At 38.2% G+C, this 24,484-nt stretch overlaps 1 protein-coding gene across 1 annotated transcript in view; it reads left to right on the top strand.

Moving 5' to 3' along the window:
* Positions 1-522: 522 nt before the first annotated feature.
* kcnab2b (potassium voltage-gated channel subfamily A regulatory beta subunit 2b) overlaps positions 523-24,484 on the top strand; it is a gene marked incomplete at its 5' end in the record, with an annotated part of 34,982 nt that continues 11,020 nt past the window's right edge. The window contains 6 exons of the mRNA XM_079478276.1: positions 523-911; positions 19,115-19,158; positions 19,357-19,394; positions 20,219-20,298; positions 23,049-23,093; positions 24,110-24,154. Of these exons, the coding sequence (XP_079334402.1) occupies positions 523-911; positions 19,115-19,158; positions 19,357-19,394; positions 20,219-20,298; positions 23,049-23,093; positions 24,110-24,154 (641 nt within the window). The remainder of the gene's footprint in view (positions 912-19,114; positions 19,159-19,356; positions 19,395-20,218; positions 20,299-23,048; positions 23,094-24,109; positions 24,155-24,484) is intronic.

Raw genomic sequence — 24,484 nt, 5'->3', positions numbered from 1 at the left:
CGAGCCCACAAATGCATTCTGTTAAGATCTTTCTGTTTAAAGGAGTAGTTCGTCTTCAAAATGAAAATTCTGTCATCGATATTTTTAAAAATGTTGTTAACAGCCCCCCATTCACGTGCATTGGTTTTGTGTCAATACAATATAAGTGAATGTGGGGCTGTGCTGTTCTGTCATCCACATTTTTCAAAATATGTTCTTTCGTGTTCTTGCGAAGAAAGAAAGTCATACAGGCAAGAGGGCGTGTTAATGATGACAGAATTTTTTTTTAAGACAAACTCGTACTTTACATTTGCCATCGTGTTTGGGTCACACATGGAAAGATGAAGGGTGGGTTGTACTATCTCATATTACAATGCATGGACGTGTGAGTTTGGTGTTGATTGTCAAGGGAGGCGGGGGCTATTTAAAGCAAGGCCACTGACTTGCACGAGTCTTCTGGTCTCTGTCATGCTTCACTCTGTGCCTGTGGGAAACACAGTCTCATAGTTCAGCTTCAGGCACTGGGTCACCTGGTGGCAGGGCATGTTTGCTACTCACAGAAGCAGTCTGACCGATGTGCGGGTCGTGCACGCCGGCCACTCCGGCCGCCTTCCCAGCCGCCAACTGAGTGTGCCTTCCGAACAGATCTCCAAGAATGGACCGCCGGGTAACACGGTACAAAGGAGCAGCAGCATTACCAGCGGCAAGATGCTGTCGCTGTCCTTCAGCGAAAGCATGCGGAGCGACATCGACCGCTACCTGTCCGACCAGGGCCTGTGCCCTTTGCGGCAGAGCAGGGGTGAACTGGGTGAGATAAGGAGCCTGAGAGAGGTGCGGGCAGCCGCCCAGCTCAAAAACCTGGAGGATTTCCTGAGAACCAATGGAGTGTCACTTCAAGAGTCTATCTCCTTCCAGACTGGAATGAGGTATAGGTAAGTGTCTGATGGAAATTCTGAGGTTGATGTTATTTGACAAATCCTTGAATAATGAATAATTATTTGGAAAACTGTGATTTCTTTAATAGAGTTCTTGGTGATTTTTAAATGAAGCAGTGTCTCTGTTATTGTTACTTTGGAAGTAACATGGATGTTTTATTTGGGTTGTATCTGAGTCATCCAGAGCAAATAGCAAGCACAGACAGAGGGGTCTGGACCAGCTGTGTGGCCTGGATTAAGTGCTTTGCTTTTATACATGGTCAGGTGACTTGTCAATACATGCTAGGTATGTCAGTTACTTCTGTAGATGACAGCTTGCCATTTAAACTCATGGTCCTTGTGAAAGGTTTTGGAATTCGAGAGACCGAAGGTCCTTGCACCGATGATCGAGGACAGTTGGTTGGTGTTTTGACAAAAGAGCTGTAGAATTTCAAGAGTTTGTGTCCATACCTTCTCATGTAGGTAAAAGTGTCATTATTTTTGTTATTTCATGCCTTTTTCTAATTACATACAGTAAGATCTTTGAAAGGTGTTTTTTACTCATAGTGATGTCACAATGTACTTGACAAATACTTATTGACAAAAGTCCACGGACTAATTTCCGGTCGTATAACACTTTCAAGTTTTTTTGGCTTAGGCTCAACGAAGTGATCAGCAATGTAAAGAGGATCTGTCATATCCAATGATCTATATAAATGACAGGATTGCGCCTCGAACATTAAACCAACGGCAGGAGATGAAGCAGCCATAAGCGATCATGCCGCCATCTTGGTATGTCTAACAGACAGAGACCACCATTGACTTAGTCAAAATGATGATCCAAAATAACCCGTTTTTCAGCTTATTAGGCCTGCAATATTTTTCAGATTACATGTGTGTTTAAATTAGTTGTTACTTTTAGAACATATACTGCCTGTATTTATCTGTATTTAGATTTCAGAATAAGCACATTTGTCATATGTTGAGGTGTAGTCTGCTGATCTGATATGTAAGCTAATGTAATGAAAATGAACGTAACTCACTCTATATCTAATAAGACGTGAAAATTCTAGACTTTAAATAATTAACCATTTACATGCTTAAGACATTTGCGTTGTAAAAATGTATTGTGAGACTTTAGAAATAAAAACCGGAACTGGTAAATTACTGTTATCATTAATATGTGACACTGTTTATTAATATGCATGGGATAACTCCCTGGGCATACCAACATGGCGGCGTAGTAGCTTCAGTGTAGTGATGTCATGAGCAATCCAGTCATTTATGCAGTGCCCTCCACTATTATTGGCACCCTTGGTAAATATGAGCAAAGAAGGCTGTAAAAAAATACAATATTCCAAGATTACATTAAAATAAAACAATTTGAAGTGGGGAGATTATCTCATTATGAAAAAAAGAATTTTCTCTAATACACCCTTGTCACAATTATTGGCACCCTTGTATTCAAAACAGATCTGAGTCTTTCGTTTTATGTATGACAGGGTTTGAGAATATATGGCAAGTCATCCGAGTTAATTTCTTCATACAGAATCTCTTAAGATCTTTCAAATGTTGGTGCTCTCTTGTCTTCAGTTCATCTCATTCATTTTCTATAGTGTTCGGATCAGGGAACTGGGATGGCTATGGCAGGATCTTGATTTTGCATCGAGTGACATATTTTTTGTTGATTTTGATGTTTTTTTTAACTAGTGTGATGATGAAAGAAATAATCTCGACCCATTACACAATTTCTAGCAGAGCAAGCCAGATTTAGATTTTTTATTTGTTGGTATTTGATATAGAACATGATGCCATGTATCAGAACAAGATGTCCCGGACCTCTGGAATAAAAGTAGGTTCACAATAAAGATCTGGTGACATACTTAACTCTGGACATGGGGCATTTTTTTATCACTGTGTGCACCAAACCTATCTTGTGTTATTGCTGCCAAAAAAACTTAATTTCCTTTCAAATGGCCAAAGAACCCAGTCCTGGTTGAAGTTCCGGTATGATGATTAATATGGTGGACTTTGTTTTTGCAGAAGTTTCTTGAACAGTGTCTCAAACAACTTGTGGTGATGGAGGTGCAGTTTTCCTTTATTTTAATTAAATGCTTTCTGACCGTCTTTGGCCACGCAAATTCTTCTCCTCGCTGCATGTGCATTGAGACAAAATAGAGACACATCCTGTTTCAAGCTGATTTTCAACATCTCCAGTCCATTAAAACGTCTTGATCATTGCCCTGATGTTGGAAATTAGATTTTTTATTGTTTTAACTATTTCCATAAAGCCATTTTATATATTGCGTAGCTCAACAAAATTTTATTGCACATCAGAACAATATTCTTTGGTTTTATCCATTGTGATGAATGATTAAGGGGTTTGGCCTTTCACTAATATTTATTGTCCTCTGCAACAAGAACATGACTGAACAAATCATGTTTCTAGTCACCTTGGTGTGCTAAGAAAATGTAATGATGTCTAATAATAGTGGAGGGCACTGTATTGATCAGTGGTCATGCAATCTTTTTTGTCTAAAAAAACCCCCATATTTGCCAAAAATCTAGTCCCCATACAGTGTTATACGACCAGAAATTACTCTGCTGACTCTGGCATCCTAAAAGCTCACCGGTGTCATGACAAATCGAGTCTCCACTTGAAAACGGTCCCCTTTAGGACCCCACGTGATCCTGTTGCCCAAGGGGAAAACAAGGAAACAAGAGAGCAATCTCTCCCCCACCAACGGGGACCGGGACAGGTATGCTTGTAGAAAACAATGTGTTTGGTGGACACAGCTGTTTCTCATTCATTTTATGTGACACTTCTTTATTAGGTAACTGTTGGTCTACTTTCACGAATAGAAGGCAGTGTGTATGGTTTGTAAGTACGGGATTGTTTTTTCATGTGTGCTTTTGCACATAGAAAACGCGACGCCTTTGTTTAGTGTCTGTTCGCTTATAGAAAACAATATGTTTGGTGTTTAAAGACGAAACACAGCGTTTCTCATTTGCTTCATCCCTTCTTTCTTGTTTTGTCATTGGAAGCACAGGCTCATTGCCCTGGCTGTGTTTTCTGCCGAAAGGGTGGCAGAGACTAGCAGCTCTTTTGCACTTAAAGAGACAAACACCAAAACAGCGCATTTCTCCTCACATGCAAAACTGGGAATCTAGAGCATGGTATTCAATATGCTGTATATGGGCTGTATTTTGACAGACACATTTTGTGGACCCCTATGACATTTATGTAAAAGTAGAAAGAAATCTCTCCTTTAAGAGGCACAATCTTAAAGGAGGCAAGGCTCTCTCTAATCCTTAAAGGGCATACACTCTATGGCCTGAAAAGGAGAAAACACAAAATGAACTAAAGTAAATATTAATTTGACTCATTATTTGATTTGGCCATGATACCTGTGAATTGAAAATATAATACTGTGACAGCTGTACATATGTTTCTGATGTCCGTTATAAGATGACTACACACAGACTGTATGAAATGGGGACCCCAGCAATAAATCAACACCTTGGAATAAAAATGTTTTGCAGTTGTTATTGTTGTTGCAGTTTTTAGATATTGAGCTTCAAGTTTTTGCATTCCATTTGACTCTGTAGATAGAACCCGTTTGTTTCTTTAAAAAGTTCACGACATAAAGAAAAAAAAACATCACATACTGTAAATAATGCTGCCTTTACATGCTCTCGGACATTCGATAAGGTGTGGTGTCCGATCTCCGAATTACGCTTCTTTAGCGGGCCGAGTACCAAAACAACCTTGTAGCCAACCAGCAGTAAGGTGCACATGACAGACATTAGTTGAGCCAGGTGCTGACTTAAGCGAAAGATGGGGTAGGGGTGTGTTTGTTTTGGTGATTTGAACATTCACAACGGCTAAGAGAAATCGGACACCCGCCTTAAACCTTAACCTTATGGAATGGTCTTCTTTTAATGTAAGCAGATACTTGTAATGTTTTAATGCTATTAGTAGCATTAATGTTTCAATGTTACTAAATCAAGATGCTACTTCCGAGTTAAATTATCGAATACTGCAAAAAAATGTCTCTCTTGGTATATTTGTCTTGTTTTCCAGTACAAAGGTCTAAAAATTGTTGATTCAAGATGCCTTTTCTTCGAGAGAAGAATTTCAGTGAATTTGTGCTTAAAACACGCATAAATCTGCCAATGGTGCAAGAAATAAATTCTTGAAATCAGGTTTACCTTTTTCTTATTCACTAAATTCAAGAATATTTGTGCTTGTTTTAAGCACAAATTTACTGAAATTTCATAGTTTCTGTCTAAAACAAGACTTATTTTCTTAGATTATTTTGCTCATCAAGAAAATGCATCTTGATTCAAGAAGTTTTAGACATTTGTATTTGAAAACAAGACAAAAATACTTCGATTCTTTGCAGTGTGGTGATCACAAGATGGCAGTAAACGCACATCATCTGGACATTGTGTGCCGCAAAGTTTGTTTCTATTCAGAAGCGGAACTGTTACTCTTCATTTGTTGTTGTTTAGTGATACGTTTATAACATTCACTTGAAATTAGATTTTTATGGATTTAAGACATGCAGTCAACCGTCCTGTAAAACACAATGCAATAACTGTCAGGCCAGGACGTGTTAACCGTATAAGAGTAATGATTAATAAGTCATTTAGTGCAGTGGTGAGGTGTTCTCTCTCTCTCTCTGTCTGTGGTGTGGTCGTAGAGCTAATCTCTTTTCTGCTCTATTTCCTCTTTAATTAAATGCTGCTGTTCATTCAGTCTCTTTGTTTTTCCTTCTGTGTTTCCCTTCTATTTTTTAGGCCGTGTTAGTCCCTATAGGGCATAAACTCTTGATTACATATGGTAACAGTCTGGGGGAAGAATTGCAGCTTGAATTATAAATAAATACATACATGCATACAGTGCACGTACAGTACGTTTCTGCTGTCTTGCTTAATCTCAACACCACAATAAAAATATTGTCTTGTTTTGGATTTATACTTTCCGAGGGCAGTACAGAGCTCAAATGGCTCATAAAACAGTTTCCTAAACCTGCCATCACATTGTCATTGGTTGATTTATGTCAGTTCTGTTCAAGGTCAGATTTTGCCCTCATCTCACCCAAAGATATCAAAGATTTTGTCCATAAAGCATATAGAACATTCGTACTGGAAAAAATGGCTACATACAGACATTTTGACCTTGAGTGAATTAAACAGTTTCTGCTTGTTATTCTTAACCTTGAATTCTAATTCAACACACTGACTTTAAATGTGCATTGAATAAGTAGTCACATTCATCATTTGCAATTGTAAATATGTTGCCATAGAAATAAAAATATGCACTATGGATTCCAAGGATGTACAGTAGCATTCAGCATCTGATTTGCTTTTAAATGTGCACGTAACATTTAAACCATTTATAGTTTAATAACTGCAAGCAATGTTTTTTTCTCTGTTCTGTTGAACAAGCAGTTAACTGCAGACTATAGTGCCTACCTAGTAAAAGGCCAGGCGTTATTAATTTAGCTTTAAACAAAGTGCAGTTCATTTTTAAGATGATGAGTGATGGAACAGAGGGAGAGAGAACCCCAGGCGTTCTGAAACAAAGCTGCTCGTGCAGTGCACTGTCAGCTTGAAATGGGACTGCCGTCATGTAGAAAAGCACTTCCTCCATATCACTGCTGTCCTTTAAGAGCACTACACGCTGTGTTGCTGGCTGGATGTGTGTAACTGATAGCAAATTTTCTCTGAAGATATGTTGAGTCAGCAGTTACGAGAGCATCAGGGAGGTCAGGTGCTGATGTTGGGAGATGAACTTCCACAATTGTTCCACACCAGTAAATCATTATCGTTATGGGCCTTGGACAGCAGATGGAACAGAAAGGTGTCCCATTTTACTCTAGATGTGGGTATTAGAGTATAGCATGCTGTGTGCATTATTTGTTGATCACCACACTCTTCACATTGCTTTGCTGACCAGCTAGGCAGCATTCAGTTTCAGCCGCTGGTATATGTAGATGTAATATCTGTAAGTGCTTTACTGCAGTAATTGTCATGCTGTCCACCTGCTGGCTGCACCTGGTTACAGGCATCAAACACTTCTTCCAATTACATATTTACATGGATCATACACATTGAGGGAAGTATATACTGTGAAATGTCTATATATACATATGTTTAAAACATATACAGTATATATATATATATATCTTTTTTTATTGTATTTTTTTATTTCAAACATTCCCATATTTGTCGGTCCACATGACTCTTGTCTAAAGCACATCAAAATTCCGCTTTAATAAGGAAACACATCGGTTTAAATTCAAACGCAAAGCAGCTGTCTTCTTCTGCAGAGTTAGATTTTGCATTAGAAACCTCGCTTATGGAGTGGAATAATGCTGCAGTCTAATAAGAAATACTATATTTGCAAAAAGCACTTTAATACTTGTATTTATGGGTTTAGCTTTGACTTGTGGTGTTTATTAACAGGCATACTTTCTGAGATGGCTGTGGTGTGTGTGTGTGTGTGTGTGTGTTAGTGTGCACTGCTGGATGCTTTAAGTCTCTTTGATGTCATCTGACTGGATGGAAATGCTTAAGGATGAGTCTTTTACAGTAACCTCCAGAGCTCTGATAAAGTTTTTAAAATATACATGCGCAGCTATACAGTATGAATTGTTCTGAGATATAGTAGCTGTTCAAAATAGTTTAAGATGGAGTGTAGCGTGAAATGTTATACTGCATGACATGTCAATACCTATTTTATGTTAATAATTTTGTTTATTCAGATTGTTGCTTGTGCTTTTAATATAGTCACTAACTGTAATCTGACCTCTACTGTACTATGTTTAAACTGTTCATTTATGTCACTTTAAGAAAATGTGTGCATTTAAGTTCACTGTGTATTTTTACCTCATAAACAGAAAGTGTTTGGTTGGTTCCTGCTGAGATATCGAAAGCCTCAAGCTCAGTCGATATTCTGTTCCATTCTGCTGTATTAATTCACAGCATTAACCACTTCATTAAATATTAAAATTCTTTTAAAGAAACGTCTACTGAGATTTTGTTTAATGTACACTCTTAAAGGCACAGTTCACCCAAAAATGAAAATTCTGTCACTCTAGTTGTTAAAAGCTGTTTACATTTCTTTGTTTGGTTGAACACAAGAAAGATATTTGGAAGAATGCTTTTAACCAGACTGTTCTTGGCCACCATTGACTACCGCAGTAGGGAATATGACAACGGTAGTCAAAAGTGCCACTGTTTGCTGTCCTCCATTCTTTAAAGTGTCTTCTTTTGTGTTCAACAGAACAGAAAAATATAAAGTTATTTTTCTTACTATGGTGAAGTTAATGGGGTCCAAGAACTGTTTGGTTACACACATTCTTCCGAATATCTTTCACAGAATTTTTATTTTCCTGTGAACTGTCCCTTTGAAAAGGATGTGTTAATATTAACACACTGCTGCTGTTATGCTATTGAACACACTGTGTGTGTGTGTGTTGATTTTGTGTGAAGTGACACAAAATGTCAGAGAAACTCAATACGAAATGTGTTGTTTTTAGAATGTATGAATCTCAGATATAAAGAAATGTGATTTCTTATCATTTGAAACAGATTTTTATGTGAAAGCGCTTCACACTGTCAAGGAAGTATTTGTGAAGGTGAGAAGTTCTTGCCAACATTTGCTTGTGTTTTGCTTGTGATGAAAGAGCAGGAGCCCTGTAGTGAAGCTCACTGGAGAGAGACTGAGCTCTGCTCCAAGGCAGATGATTGAACGACTCCAGAGGATTTTCCAGAGCTTAGTTGACTGTGGATAAGTCGGTAGTTCAGCTTCCAATCAAAGACAAGACAGGAACGGCTTGATGGGGTTCGATGTGCCCTTGTTTGTGTTGTCTAGTGACCCTAAAAAGGGTTGTATCACATGGCATACTTCATCTAAAACTATTGAAACTGTTTTACACAAAATGATACAGTATATATATATATGTATTATATAAGTATACATATTCTACAATATATTATTATTATTTATTAATACCGCTGCCTTTTTGCATCAAGAGCCCTTAACACACAGTCATGCTTAACAGTTCATGGTTTCTCTTCTCTACGCACACCTCGCACACCCCACCTCTCATTAGAAAGGTCACGTCTCCTGGTGAGCGCAGCAGTCTTCTACTTAACCATTCGACACATAATGGGCTACAGCTAAGGTTTCCATTCACTACTGATAATTCAATTTTGGGTTGTGCATCCACTGCATTTACATTTCATGAATATATGTTACCTATACCGATGAAGATGAATTTGATTTACAACAACTGGCAGAATGGGAAACAACTAACAGGAGGACATTGCTATGGGCTGTTGTCTAAATGTAACATTTGTAAATTCCAGGTTAATCCGTGCACAGGGTCACAGTGACACACAAATACATTTGTGATCATGATAAAGTGCGAATCTCTACCATTTTTATTCACAGTGGCCAGTAAGTGGGCTATGTTTCCAAAAGGATCATATGTTTGCGCTCCTGAAACTTCTCCTCCTTTTTTGGGAACAGGAGCATTATTCGATACAAGGACAGAAATATCAGTACCCTGCAAATAGCTAGATTCTTAAACAGTATTGAACCTTAAGAAATAAAACAAATATTTGACATTTTTGCCTCTTTTTTCTGCAAAATATTAAAATGTCCTGCCTGTTTTTGCCGCGAAACAACACAAACAGAATGCGCATACTTATACACCTTCAGTCTGTTGTGTTGAAGTGTGATACACCCCTGATTCTAGACTCGGGAGAAGGGACGATACTGGCCGCCCAAGGATCTCAACTTTTGTATCTAAAGATACACAGTTTCTCATCGCATGCACTTCTTTCTCTCTAGACACTGCATCATGTCGGATGAATGAGTTCAGTATTTTGTTACGTGATTTTAATGGACCGCTGCTTTGAGGGCCACATCACACGAGCCTGCTGTCAGAGTCTTTGTGTCCTGAGGCAGGTGCGTGTCAACCCCCTTTCAGGAAACACTGTACGTTCACTTAAGCCACATGTCCACTTCCATTCATCTAGAGGTGGAATGACATGCGTTCGGCTAATCCCGAGCGCATGAAAACTGGGCAGTGGCTCCATCACTCAGTGGTTTATGAGATGCTTTAGGTCGCAAGCGAGCTGTAATTTGCTGGGGGGACGTGTGTCATTTGCGTGTCAGATTATTTAAGAGCTTATATCAGAGTGTTTACGGTTGGTGGCATGTATGTCGTATGCATAAATACTAAGGAACGCAGGAGTTAGCTTACATATATTTTTTATTTAGATTTCAAGCTTTTCCTATGATCTCTGACTGACAATCCTACAGTATGATTTCACACAGTGTGGAGATAAGCAGACATTAAGCTATTTGTTCAAGTCAAAATAAATCTCACTTTCTAATACTGCTTGCGTTCTCTCTAGCTCATGCAATTCGATTTGTTGTGGTGTTTTCATTTTAAAAACAAGGTAATGTGGTCAATGTCAAATTTACTTACACATGATAAAAAACTGAAAATAATTTTGAAATGGTCTTTTAACTTTTTCAGCAGCTGTATAGTAGTTTATTTGCATGGTTGCATTAAAATAAATGTAACTCCAGATCAGGCTATATTGTATAATGGACATAATTTAGTAGTTTCTTTCTCAGAGCAGCTGCAGTCGGGACAATGTGAGAATTCTTATATTTAAATGACATTTAACATGTGTGATCGCAAATGTGTTAAACATTTGTTCTGATGAAGTGTCCTTGTAGTTTCTTTTCCTTGTTGGTAGGATATAGTGTTATGAGCATGTGCGTTAAATACTCCGGCTCATGACAGATTTGTGTTTCGTCCTTGAACATTCTGTCACGCGTAGGCTGTGTGGAATATCAGGTACGAGCTGATCTAACACAGCATAGCTTGAGCATGGACCTTCCCACTGTCCTTTCCAATATTTTCTCTCTCTCTCTCTCTCTCTCTCTCTCTCTCTCTCTCTCTCTCTCTCTCTCTCTCTCTCTCTCTCTCTCTCTCTCTCTCTATCTATCTATCTAACTCTCACTCGATCTGTCTCACACGCTGTCATGCCATGCTCTTTTATATATTCTCTCACTCTCGCTTGCCATTTATGCATGTGCTCAGTACACAGTGGTTCACATTTTAAGATTTTAATCTAAGCAGGACAGCGACGTATAAAAAACTGTTTAGGAACATCAGTAAAACGCCACCAGGACGGAAGAGAAAGTGGTGTACAAAGGCAAGCGACTCATCATGGAGTGCAGACCGGAGACCCTTTAAACATGCTTGATGTTCTGCAGTGTGACGTGGATGGACGTGGAATTTCCCCCTGTGCTCTGTGTTGTGGCTGCTGCTGAGCCACAGTGCTGGAATTCATTCTTACTAACACACACACACACACACACAGACGCACGGAGTCGCCTATAATACGCTCATGCAGGCGGCACATGGACAGATACACGCTCTTCAGACTACATCTATTTTTTAAATAGATTTAATCGAGTTTTAGAAGAACATCTCACCTCCTAAGGACTTGAAGAAACACAACATCAGCTATTTGTTCTTCTTTAAGAGGTCACACCACTGTTGTCTTCTGGGAGATTTTATAAACGAGCTTCTCTTCTAAGAGTTTGAATTCACGTTGTGGTAAGGCTGTCCGCAGGGGCTCGCCGTCAGCATGCAGGTGTCGTTTGTGTGCACGGACCACCGAGCGGTAAACCGGAGCACGGAAGACAGACTGAACCGACAGAACACTAACAGCCCCAGCTTGGGGACCAAAAGCAAGTTCAGGGCAGTTGCGTTGGTGGCCCGCAGCCTGGGTCAGCTGTCTGTTCAAAATATGCCATCTTCTGTTGACCACTGCTTGAGAACTGGCATGAAATATCGGTAGGTCTCTGTTTCTTCCTTGTCTTCTTGAACATTTTTAGAGATTTTTTTCTTTACACTCCTGCCTCTGGCAATGCAATTAATATAAATTGTACGAAATTGTTTAAATGACACATAAGTGTGGTGTAAACTTGGTTAAGCTGGTGGTGATTGAGGGTCAAATAATTTTATTATAATAAAATATGCATTCTAATATCATGATGATGCATTGACCCGTTGCCCCCTTGGTGTCTCTTTATTGCTCTTCTAAATGTTCACATTTGTGTATGACGTGTACATTTTCTGCAGATTTTCATTTTTTGGCTTCCATAACTCCATCAAAAAGTTCAAATCTTTCAATTGATAAACTGACTAAACTTGCGTGGACACATTGTTCTGCTAGTCTGAGTTTCAATAGAGAGATGAAGATTTCCTAACAGCAGAACCTATCATTGCCCATTAAAAAAAAGCATGGTTTTTGTATGTAACTGAGATGATAGTGTATGATCAAATTCCACTGCTGAGCAATGTGGGAGAACATCTCTTTCACTTTTATCTTTTAGCACACATATGGCCCATGGTCTTTTGTAACTCCACCCTAAGGTACAGTGTGGTATGGGGTTCGCTGTATAGCTCTAGAGTAATTCAACCTCCCTTCAAATTATTTGATAATGTAATTTGCATAATTGTACATCAAAGGCACTTAGTTTGTAGCCATGCAAAGGTAATGTAGAGGACTTCCTGATTAATCTGCAACTGTATACTGTACCTGAGAAGTGCTGTTTTCAGCCGTCTGTTGTCTTAAAGCTGATTCTCTCATTATGATTAAGGCTTAGAAATTCAAAACTTTGAATATGTAAGGGTCACATAGTATTTATTATAAGGTGCTGTTGTTCGATTAGTGTTTTACGTGATCTGTGTACTGTGTTTGTACTGTACCTGGTCAATGTTATGAATTACTCTGATAACATTGTTGTTGACAAATAATTTGCTGAATCTTTTAATTATGGAATTACTGTTACGATTGTTAGAATTCATAACTGTGAAAATTGATAATTTATAATGTTTGTTCTATTCTTTTACTCTTTCATTTTCTACGTTAAAATATGAAAAACAGTGCTAGGATCAATTAAAATGCTTATATATTAGCATTATACTACTAATAAGTGACTTAATATTGGTTATATTCATTTTAATTTTCTGCCTTAAAATATTGAAATACCGTATTGAGATGAATTAATGAAATTTCTCATTTCTCATTTTAGCATAATACTGCTTACAAGTGACTTAATATCATATAAGATTTTAATGGTAGTTTACTCAAGTCATTTTGAATCATTCAGTTCATTTTCCAACCTGATTCATTGTTTTTAGTAAAAAGAATAGAAAATCCCTACAACTACAAATTGTCCTGTTGTTGGTTAGTAAAGCTGTGTATTGCATCACCCATGTCAATGTAACATGACGAGCTTCATTCCTCAAAGGGTGTCAGATATTTTATAAATTACCTTTATTTATAAATTATAAATTAAACAAATTTGGTAAATTTGAGCTGACGTTAATGTTGTCATGATTATTTGACATTGCCTTGTAGTTTTCTTGTACAGTGCTCTGGTGGTTTCAGTGTAAAACAATGTAAGTGACATCCAGAGATGATCTCTTAACATCGAGATTTCTATAGCGCTGACTTCTTTCTGTGTGCCAACAATTGTCTCCTTTTGTAACTCCATTTAAGTCCATGTAGTCCATTAAGACCTCCATTACGTCCCCTGAGCTTTAAAAGGGCAAGATCTGAGCAGTAACATTTTCCTCTGGGCCATATTGAGTTTCCTGTGGTTGTCTTGTTTAAGTGCGCGAGTGAGTTGGAGAGATTGACGGGGGTTTTGTTGAGGCATTGTGTAACCGTGTGCCTTTCTGGGATCCCCAGCAAGAAAACTGAAGTGATGATTACATAAATGCACAAATGGGCTACAGTTGGGGGTGAACAGCGGACCACTTCCGTCTGGCCAGCCAGTTATGCAATCTACCCTTTATTTAACTGGGGTAAAACCACTGGATCCAGTGTGCACCTATTACTGGAAGAAGGTCAGAGTTGAAAGGTGGAATGAAAGCCAGTAATTCATAAAATTATGTACATCCGTGTCTGTGTTTTATCAATGAAAGCATAGTTTAAAACATTGCGTGTGTTTAACATTTGTCTAAATTTATACTGCATATCTCAGATAAGTGCAAATATGGATATTCTGTCTTGTAATATATTTTATTCTGTACTGGTTACATTAATGATGCAGAAAAGTGTTTTTAAATATCCACTAAATCCACTTTACTACCATTATTTATATTATATATACTACATAATTAATTATAATTTACTAAATATTACCTGTCAGAATATTAAAGCGGTTATTATATATACAGGTATGCATGTATAGAATAGTTTTCCAAATTTTTCCATGTATTGAAAAATAAGGTTTCAATACGGAAATGTATATTCACATAAAGTATTTTTGTTTAGGGGAACTTTTGTCCACACATGCTGATGTTTAGACACACTATGAGTTAAATAACTGTCTGTCTTGTTTCTTTGCTAACTCCAGCTTTAAAAAAAAATCTTTGCTAACTTTAATCCTCCTAGTAGCATGGCCTTGTAAACCAGCGGTACTGTTTAGTGTGTTGACAAAATGTTTACAGTATATGCTCTCCTACTTGTACAGTAAGTCGCTTTGGATAAAAGTATCTGCCAAATGAATAAATGAATGAAATGAAAAATGCGTACACATTTTGCATGTGTTCGGAGATAAGGTTACTCATTCTGATAAAATGTACCTGTACGTCACTTGTTAACCGTAGATCTTTCCTTCCTGGTTCCAGTTACATACTTTTAGTCTCCTAGCCATTCACCATATGACCTGTGCCTCCAGCCTTTCTTATGTAACCACATTTTGTGTTGTTCCTGACGTTCCACATAACACCTTATTTAGTTAAAAAGATGCAATTCCTGCCAGCTTGTTGTACGCATGTGGGATCAAATTCATGTGAATGTATTGTGAACTTTGTTTGTGATCTCTGTCCTTAACCCTTAACAAAAGCTTGGGGTGTTCTTCAGGGTAATCATCTGCTATTTTAATGAGCTTTTAAGTGTGTGTGTGTTCTCTTATTAAGACATCTGCTGTGTGTGCCAGCCGTAGGGCAGGAGGGAAGATCCAGCTAGTTTTCCCGTCTGGCCCAACTGCGCCTGACCATGAAGGTCATGACATGAACATGTCGAAAAATCTGCCATTATCAGTGTTGTTCCAGTAATTATAAACAATGCAAATGTGCAACATCATAAGTGCATGTGCTCAGTATGGCATTATCCAGTTACCGTATCTCTGACAGCTGCTGTGTTAGTGTATTGGCGGTAGTCTGCTTGCGGCAGTTAGAGACCCAATTCGATCGGCGTTAAGAGCCTGATGACATCCATTAACAGACACCAACGATTAGTAAAGCAGACCCAGCATTTCCTCGCCAAGTGCAGCTCTCTGGAGAGGTCCTGAGTTCAGGAGTTTCTCCTCTCAAAGTGAACAGATCTTTTAAACACTTATATGCGGCTAGGTAGCTTTAGTGCTCAGTCATAAGACTAAGAAAGATGTGTTTGTTTATTAAAGACGTGATGAATTAAGGATTGCAGATTTTACGTGGTGATCGATTTCCTGCATGTTTTGTACTCATTGGATACAGGTTCTCTGGCTAATCTGCTCTTTTGATTCGCTGATCATGCAGTTAGATTTCTTCTTTCAAGCTGTGTGGATTCTGCTGCAGTGTTTAATACACCATATACAAACCTTCATCTGTCAGTCCTAGTTCCAGTTAGGTTATTCCCATTAAAGGTCCTGCTCTTTACTGCAGTCCCATGGCTTTAAGGCTTCAGTTTGCATATATGCGACCGCTTGAATCTCAAAGGCGTTCTTTATTGACTATGCATCACTGTTATTTAGGTCAGTATGTGCACACTTGTGTAAATCATGTTTGAGAGAAGCTTATCATGATTCATTGTAGCGGCTCATGTAAAGGGCCCTTCAGTGACCCGATGGTCATTTGTTACCATCCGCTTTACTGTTCTGTCAATGACAACCCACAATTAGTCATGGAGCTTAGGTCCTGCTTGGACTGGACACACAAGTCTGGCAGTGGATAGCAGTGGTTAGCTACATTATCATGTGCCTGTTTGTATTATGTTGCATGTTGGTTTATTCCATTTAATGAAGTATTTCCATTTGATGCTCCCTTGTTGTTATTATGTCAGAATAGAGGCAGGCATTTGCATAATATATGTTTAGAATTTTCATGCATGATCAATTTATATGCACAGTTTAAACTAGTCTCCCTATTCTCTCAGTCTGACCAGTAAGTGGCCAAAACCCCTCAGCAAACCAGCTTAAGCTAAGTTAAGCGCAATACCGTCAGTGCGGACAATGCGCCACTGATTTATCTAAAAGATAACTGGACGCGAAGGCAAGATGTTTATTGCGATAACCTTTAATTACATTACACATCACATTACATAGAGAATCTGAATGCAATTAAGGGTAAAAGGTTTGTGGGAGAGAAGTTTTATAATTGGTGCACTTTAAGGTAGCTCACGGCCGTGAATCAATAACTATATAACTTTAAAGGTAATTGCTTTTTAAAGGACCTAAAAATCCTCACTAAGCATGGCCAACCCTATTGAAGAAATCTTTGCTGGAGTCTCAGACTGTCAGGGTGGACTCGTGTAGAGAAGTCAGCCTGGAGACCAGTTGAAAGCAGTTAAAACTGTGTTCAACATGCCAGTGACTGTTACACAGTGGCATGATCTCTATCAAAATAATTGATGCAATTGGGTGACATATATAGGGAGGTCACACTAAATATAGTTACAGTGGGTTATTTTTTTGTCACCCTGCGTTGGGTCAAAAAGGGACAAATGCAGCCATGGGTGAAAGTGATGGAAATTTGGAAAGTTGGTAGCTGAACAGCGCTGGCACCCATTTACTTCTGTATGGACACAAATGCAAGCAAATTGGGCCAGTTAACAACATTCTTCAAAATATCTTATATTTTGTTCTGGAGAAGAAAGAAAATCATACAGCTTTGACGTGACAAGAGATTGAGTAATTGATGACAGAATTTTCACTTTAATATCACTTTAAATTAATTTACTCAGACAATGTTTATATTTGATCCACCAATATGCTAAAACAACCGAGCATATGTTCAATTTTAACCCAACAGTTGGGATTTTCCCTTTGTGACCCAATGCTGTGTTGAAAATATTTGTATTTTACAGCGTATATTTAGTCATCATCCTATTGCACAAACAATGACCGACTAATACTTTTGCATAAATACACTGTAAAATGCTTGGTTATTTTCAACCCAGCACTGGGTCGAAAAGGCGCAATCGTTGGGTTTTAATTTAACCTACAGTTTGTTGGGTTGCTTTAACCCACAGTTTGTTTGGTTGTTTTTACCTAGAGTTTGTTGGGTTGGTTTAACCCTAAGTTGGGTCAAATTAAACATTCATTTAACCCAGCAGCAGGGTTTGTCCCTTTTGTGACAAAGTAAAAGTGTTTTGAGTGTAAAATCAAACACTTTTATTTCAGTGTTTTTACCATAAACATGGATTTTACCATAAACATGGATTTTCTCCAATGCAGATTCTCTTAGCAGTTTGCTGCGTTCCATAATTAAAGAAGGGTAAAGATGTGCTTGACTCTTATATCTGTCTGTTCTCTGGTTGCAGCCGCTGAACCACCTTTGTGAACAGCCAATGTTACATTGCTAGGGTTTTCATCAAAAATATATCTGCAATATTTGTTTTTCATTTTTACTATAAAATTTGTGGTTTATACACGAATTAGTCTTATATTTCACCGCATTTGTTTTCTGTTGCCTCAGACCATCACCACTGCTAGAGAGGTGCTGAATCAATTTAAAGACCCTACGACATCTTTATGATCATTTGCTTGCAGTGCATGCAACATTTTTTATACTGATGGGCTGTTCTAGATTTGCTGCACTACTGGCAGTGTTATAATACACTCTTGAGTTATTAAACCATTTGCGAAGAAAATTATACTGACCATACTGTTGTAGATCAGAAAAGGATTATGGGCTCTCCACATTACTTTCAGCAGGTGTACGGTTCACCTTCACTGGCTGGTCAGTGGATCTCCCTTCCTGTAACTCTACCACCATCACACCAGTTAAAAGTTCATCACTGGTTTTCGGAGCCTCAGTGCTCACTGATAATTTGATTTAAGCAGATAAGTTCCCCGGTTATTGTTCAAAGCCACTTAGAGGTGACATCGTTGTCAGCCTGTTTACATGTAATGTATACACTTTACCTGCATATTACTAAATAAGCTGTATTCAGATCTTAACAACATATTTATATAATTTTCAAATGTGTTATCTCATTACCCTGTTGGCTTACTTCGTGACTTTCAGACTGTTTATTATACATTATCAATCAATGAATGTTGTACATACTGTCTTTGGTATCAATGTTTGTTAATTCATGTGATGTGCATTGCACTTTTTTCAAGTCTCAACATTGGAGATGTATATGTACACCATCACAACCATTTATGTAATGTTTAGCATTGTGTTGAAAACTTGAAATTTAATTATTTTGTTTCGTCTCATAGTCTATACATTCGATTTGTTATCCACAACTAGTCCTCAAGTTATGTACACAGTAAATAACGGTACATGCAAATCTTTTTCAAGGACACATTTGTGGCCGTTATTTCTGGGAAATGTTTTTCCACCTTCTCACTTTGTTGTGCTGTTCTTTAAGGTTTTCCCATGAATTTATTTAGAAACAAAGCAACATATTAATTCGATGTCGGTCAGGGTTGATTATAAATTGCTCCTCATCCTCTAAATAGAGGGAATTATAAAGGCAGTGTGCGTCCATGACTTTCTAGTCATGTAGTGCTTGCCAAGCACTGTAACCATGGCTCTTTTTCAAACTCATAGGATGCAGAATAAAAGGCCCAAACGGCTCTCTGATTGGTTCATCTGGTTGTAGATAGTGGAGCTGTCTCCAGGCTAGAATTCAATCTTTCTTCTGTGAGTGGAAGCTACAAAGAAGAGTATTACCTCAGAGGGTACAGTCATACTGTACAGTACAAAAAAAGCCATTAATTCATAGATAAATGTTTAATGTTTTTTTATGAATGCTCTGACCACAGAGCATACACATTCCTTTTTAGACTGGGTCTAATCTAATGTAACTTGAAGAAATGCCTGCATTTCATTGACACAGTTATTGAATGTGATGTGTAGTGTTTTATATACGTTTTCTTTGTCTTGCAGGAATCTTGGGAAATCAGGGTTACGGGTATCATGCCTTGGGCTGGGTGAGTGAACCATGCAGATCAATGTTTGTATTATCGTTATACTGTATCAGAAAGTTGAATTACTGTAAGATTCCCAGAGCAGCAATGAAAAGTAAAGGGTTGCATCACTCACAGAATGTTGTACTGTTATATAATACTTTAAAATCAGCCACACCGGAAATCTCTGCCTCTGACTCCACTTGTGCATTCTCTCCTCAGGCACATGGGTGACCTTTGGTGGACAGATCCCAGATGAGGTGGGGATTTAGTGAACTCTTGGTTCATACAAATCTTTTTTAAGTAAAGTGTTTTAAAACTTTTTTCTTAAAAGAAGAGTTTGTGAAGAGCGCATGCACTCATCAGACTTTTGTGGTGTCTCAGGCATAAACAAACTATGTCAGTCCTACCCCACAGATTACTACTTTATGTTACAGGCTTTAACACGAGCTAGGCCGTACAATGTTTTGTACATGTGTTGGAACCCCTAATAGAGGTCACTACTGTATGTTGAGGTTTCATACCAAGCAGAAAACAAGTATCCTATAAATATTTTTTGTGTAATGCTAAGGTGTCCGTAGAGTCCAAATTCTTGTATCAGCCAGCATAATAAAATAATACAAAGGAGGATCTATTAACAGAAATGCAAAACATTTACAAAACTATGTCTTAAGAGGTGTGCAAAATGAAGCGTTATGATAACCTCCTGAATAACCTAGAATGAGCTATTTTTATCTGCAAACTGTACAACGTGGGTCCCCTTAGATGAACAATGTTGTTTTTACATTAGCCCTTAATGGACAAATACCATACAGAGAGTGTTTCTCCTTCGGCAAAGAAGCGAATACGTGAAAACATCTTAGTTCTGTGTCAGCCTCCGTAGTGCTCCGAAAGGGAGGGGTGAAGTGAGCTATTGGTTGCCATTCTTAACCTCACCACAAGATGCTGCTGAATTTCAAACACTGGGCCTTTAAAGCACAGCCAATGAACAGCTTTGCAGCAGTATTTTTTGTTTATATTCTGCTGTCCGTTAAGTCTACACTTCTATTATATCTCACCCATCACTGTCTCTCTCTCTCCTCAGGTAGCTGAGCAGCTTATGACGCTCGCGTATGAAAACGGTATCAATCTGTTTGACACGGCCGAAGTGTATGCGGCAGGGAAGTGAGTACATTAATCTGCATATCCCATCATTTCAAAGTGAGGGATCTATAGGCTCATATGGAAAGATTAGTAGTATTAGTATTAAGTATTGGTTTCGAAGTAGGACTGTAAAGACTGCTTTTTCATTTTATAATGCTGTGTTCTATTTCCCACTGTTCAAAGCATCTCAGACTTGAAACTTTTAAAGAATGCAAGACAGAAAAGAGGTTGAAAATATATTCTAGATAATCAATTTCAAAGACCTTTTGTTATAGCTTGAAAATAGAACGGTTGCATCTTAGACATATAGGAGGCGAATGCATTCAATACGTATTTCACTGAGAGTATTTATCTCTGAGATCAATATCCTCGCTACAGTATCGCTTTCGTAAAAATAGAAGGAGCGTGATCTAGACAAAAGATCAATTTTATAGAGCATCATCTTACTCCAGCTTTCTTTGTGGGAGTTGATAATATGCTATTCATTTAAGATATGTTACAACAGGCGTCTTCAGTGTACAGAGACAGATGGTATGATTTAAAATGGCATGTTAAGCATGGCCAGCATGAACATGTGCGCAGTGGTGCTGTGAGTATACTCTGATCCCCCCCAGCCTACTCACTCGTCCCAGGTCGACAACCCATAAGCACCACCTCACTCACAAATGCATAGAGTATGCCTCTATATGTCATCAAGAGCATTCTGAAAGATTTATTGCAAGCTAGATTTCAAAAGCCAGTGACGGCTGGGGGGACTTGCTGGTTTTATTAATCACCGTCTGACTTATGTGCCAGTTATGAGTTACATTTAGCCTTAGATGGTATACTGTATGTATACAACCCCCAAAGCACAGGTTTTATCAGCTGGCAATTTTCAGTACACATTTGTGATCCACGTGAAGACCCATGCTATAAAGTCATTTATTTGTGATATACCATTTCTACATAAACCCACCCTGCTAAAAAGTATTACAGTATATTAAGTCTATAACTATTACTATTATTTACCACACATTTGTCTTTTACAGAATTGGAAATGTACTGTGTGTTCAATTCATCCCCATCTGCGTCTATAATGTAACCAACATAATGTTACAAATATCCTGTGAAAGTATAATCTTTGGATTTTGATATAGTTGGATTTTGACTGACTAAGGCCATGTCAAAGACTTACAGTAAATCATATTGAAACAAATGGTTAAAATCAAACTGATGCTCGTCACTAACAACTAGATTTCTATTATTGAAATTTAGGCAGTGTCTTCTCTAGCCTGACTGTCACACGGCTTGCCAGGTCGTCTCATCTCTTATCATCTAAAACAATTATATAGCCCACAGTGTAGTATAAGTTATCTCCCCCTTTCTCTCATTTATTGATTCACCACACAAACTAATGTTTGTGATGTAAGCTAGATAGAATTTCATATGCCAACAATCCCCTTAGAATAACAAATATCCTGATTTTATTAAAGATACGCATTGGTTTAAAAAGTGGGGGTGAGCTATCAGCAGTAAGTAAAATACACAGGAGAACAGAGTATGCGACCCCAGGACGCTATTGCGACGGAGGGGGACCCCCGTATACAGCGTAGCATTAGCCTCGTTGTCGAGCTCATTTTCTGTAAAAGCCAGTAGCTTTAGGGGCAGGCTTACAAAAACACTGAGAAATAGTGTAGTTTAAATGCTTGCCTTTCATGATTTCCTTATGTTTCATATCTCCCAATGGTCCAAAAGACTACACCACTGCATGTGCGTAATGCTGCATTAATGTTGTTAAATATTGATATGATGCTTATATTACACAGCCAATAAATGAATCATTCAAGAACAGTGATTACATTTTACTCTCGATTTTTTAATGTGGGACAGACAATGAAACATTTACTGTAACTTACTGTACCAATACCTATATTTAAAACACCACATAAGACAAATTTGTAGTCTGCAAGCAGATTTCACAGAAAGGTGGATTGCCACAAAACTGCCGTCTCGTAGTAAATTTAGCAGCGCCTGTTTTTCTGCAATGCTGTGGAAATGTTACAGCAGAGAATTGCTGATAAAGTTCATGTTGAATATCCTGACTCAGTGAAAATCCACCCAACGATCCATAACGATATTTTATCATAAATGCACATAACCTCACATTTATCGTGCCTCTGTGTTCGTGTACAGCATTTACCATCAGCATTTGATGCCAAGTCAAGCTGGCCGTGAGGCTTCGGTTCAGAGCGTTGATAGCTCATGAAGAATAATAAACACATCATCACGAATAAACAATCTGTCCCTTATCGCTCGCACCCGTATACACGCCTCTGTCAACAGTCACTGTAACCTTTCGATCCTCACAAACAGCAGTTTCAATCATCTGTTAGATAAAAGGGGGATTCTGATGAAATTCTGAAAGAACGTCTGAGGACATCTGCTGCCATCTGGAGCATGCATCATAACAGCGCTTCATTTGTGACAAGCTGTCAGCAAGACTCCCCTTCCCAGAGCTCTGAGTGCAGTTTGGCGAACCAGTCATGAAGAACAAATCGGTCCTGAGGGCAGAAATGTAACATCTGTCATAAGGGTGCTCTCCCCTTAAAAAAATGGAGGGGGAAAAATGCAGCTTTCACCCATTTACAAGGGGAGTTCCTGTGAAGTCAACGCTTCACTAGCTTATTTCTCCAGGAGCTGAGTACAGGGAATCCCCAATGAAGGGAGAGCTTGCTTTTAGACGATTTAGCTAAAATAGTACCCTGATAATTGAGTCTGTTTATTTTTAACAGGGCTGAAATGGTTCTCGGCAGTATCATCAAGAAGAAAGGATGGAGGTAAAGGGACCAGAACTCAGATTTAAATTGTTATGCCATGTTTGTGTGCAGTTTTGTCTTAGTAAGGTGTTTGGAGAAATGCTTACATCATCTCAGTGGGAGGAAACTTGCTGTACCTTGCAGCTTCTGTTTGTTTGTGAATGACTAATGTGGAATTTGCACATAAAGGGGACATCAGCTTTTATTCATCCTACGATTCACTGTGCTGTGTGCGAGCTCTGAAGCGAAATCTTTCCTCAGGGGAAGATGTCCAATTTTGGCCTCAAGTTCTGCATGGTACTGAAATGACTGCGATTTCAGTCCAAAACAAGTCTCTTGAGATTTTAACATTAATATCTTTCAACAAATGACCTTAATTTAAATCCTTTTCTGCAGTGAATGCGATTTACATACAAAAAAAACTATTTTATGCGCATAAAAAGGTCTAAACTGAGCTTACAGTAAGAACAGATTTAAATTTTGTTCTTTTATTTAATGAAATATAAATATTTTTCTAAATTTAAAGTAATAATTCACCCAAAAATTTTAATTCTGTCATAATTAAGTCCCCCTTGTTCTTTGCAAACCTGTAAAGTTGGTAACTGAACACATCCGCACCCATTCACTTCTATTGTATGGACACAAAACCAATGCAAGCGGGTGCCGTCGCTGTTCGGTTTCACAACATTCTTCAAAATATCGTCTTATGTGTTCTGCAGAAGAAAGAAAGTCATACAGGTTCAAAATGACAAGAGGGTGAATAAATGATGACAAAATACTCATTTTTGGGTGAACCGTCACTTTAACAACAGTAAATGAATCTAAATTTAATTTAATGCAAAGTTCTATCATTCATGCATTCTTTTTAATGTAAAATCATTTGATGGCTCAGGTTATGTTGTGTTGTGTACTGTAACTGAGTAAATACAGTGACATTTCATGAATCCTAAACTCACACGTTTGTTTACCCAACAATCATTGTGAAGTCTAGCATGTCCTTGCCTTTGTTCTGCTTTTAAATCTCCTGTCATTCACAGACGTTCCAGTTTGGTCATCACTACCAAAATATACTGGGGTGGAAAGTAAGTGTGTGTTGCGTGCATGTGTGTGTGTTAGAAAGAGGTTAATGATGATCTATAATTTACTCTCTGTAGTGAGAGCAACAGGGGAATAAGGTTAATGATGCTCTGCTTCATAAGTGTGTGACTGAGGTGTGTGTATGTGTGTGTGTGGTATACAGTAAAGGCGTCCTGCAGACTCTCACTTCAGACCAACAGACAGCTCTGATTGTCTAATCTGTGATCCAGATTAAATCCCTCCCATCCCCTCCTGAGCTGCTCTTTCATTCAGAGTAAATTAAAGGCCACGGGCAAGATCTGACACGAGGTCATCATTAAATATGTATTGGTTTA

The sequence above is a fragment of the Barbatula barbatula genome (genome assembly GCF_947034865.1).
Source record: "Barbatula barbatula genome assembly, chromosome: 17".
NCBI classification, from domain to species: Eukaryota; Metazoa; Chordata; class Actinopteri; order Cypriniformes; family Nemacheilidae; genus Barbatula; species Barbatula barbatula.
The sequence above is the reverse complement of the archived record's forward strand: the minus strand, read 5'-3'. Positions and strand labels throughout refer to the sequence as shown.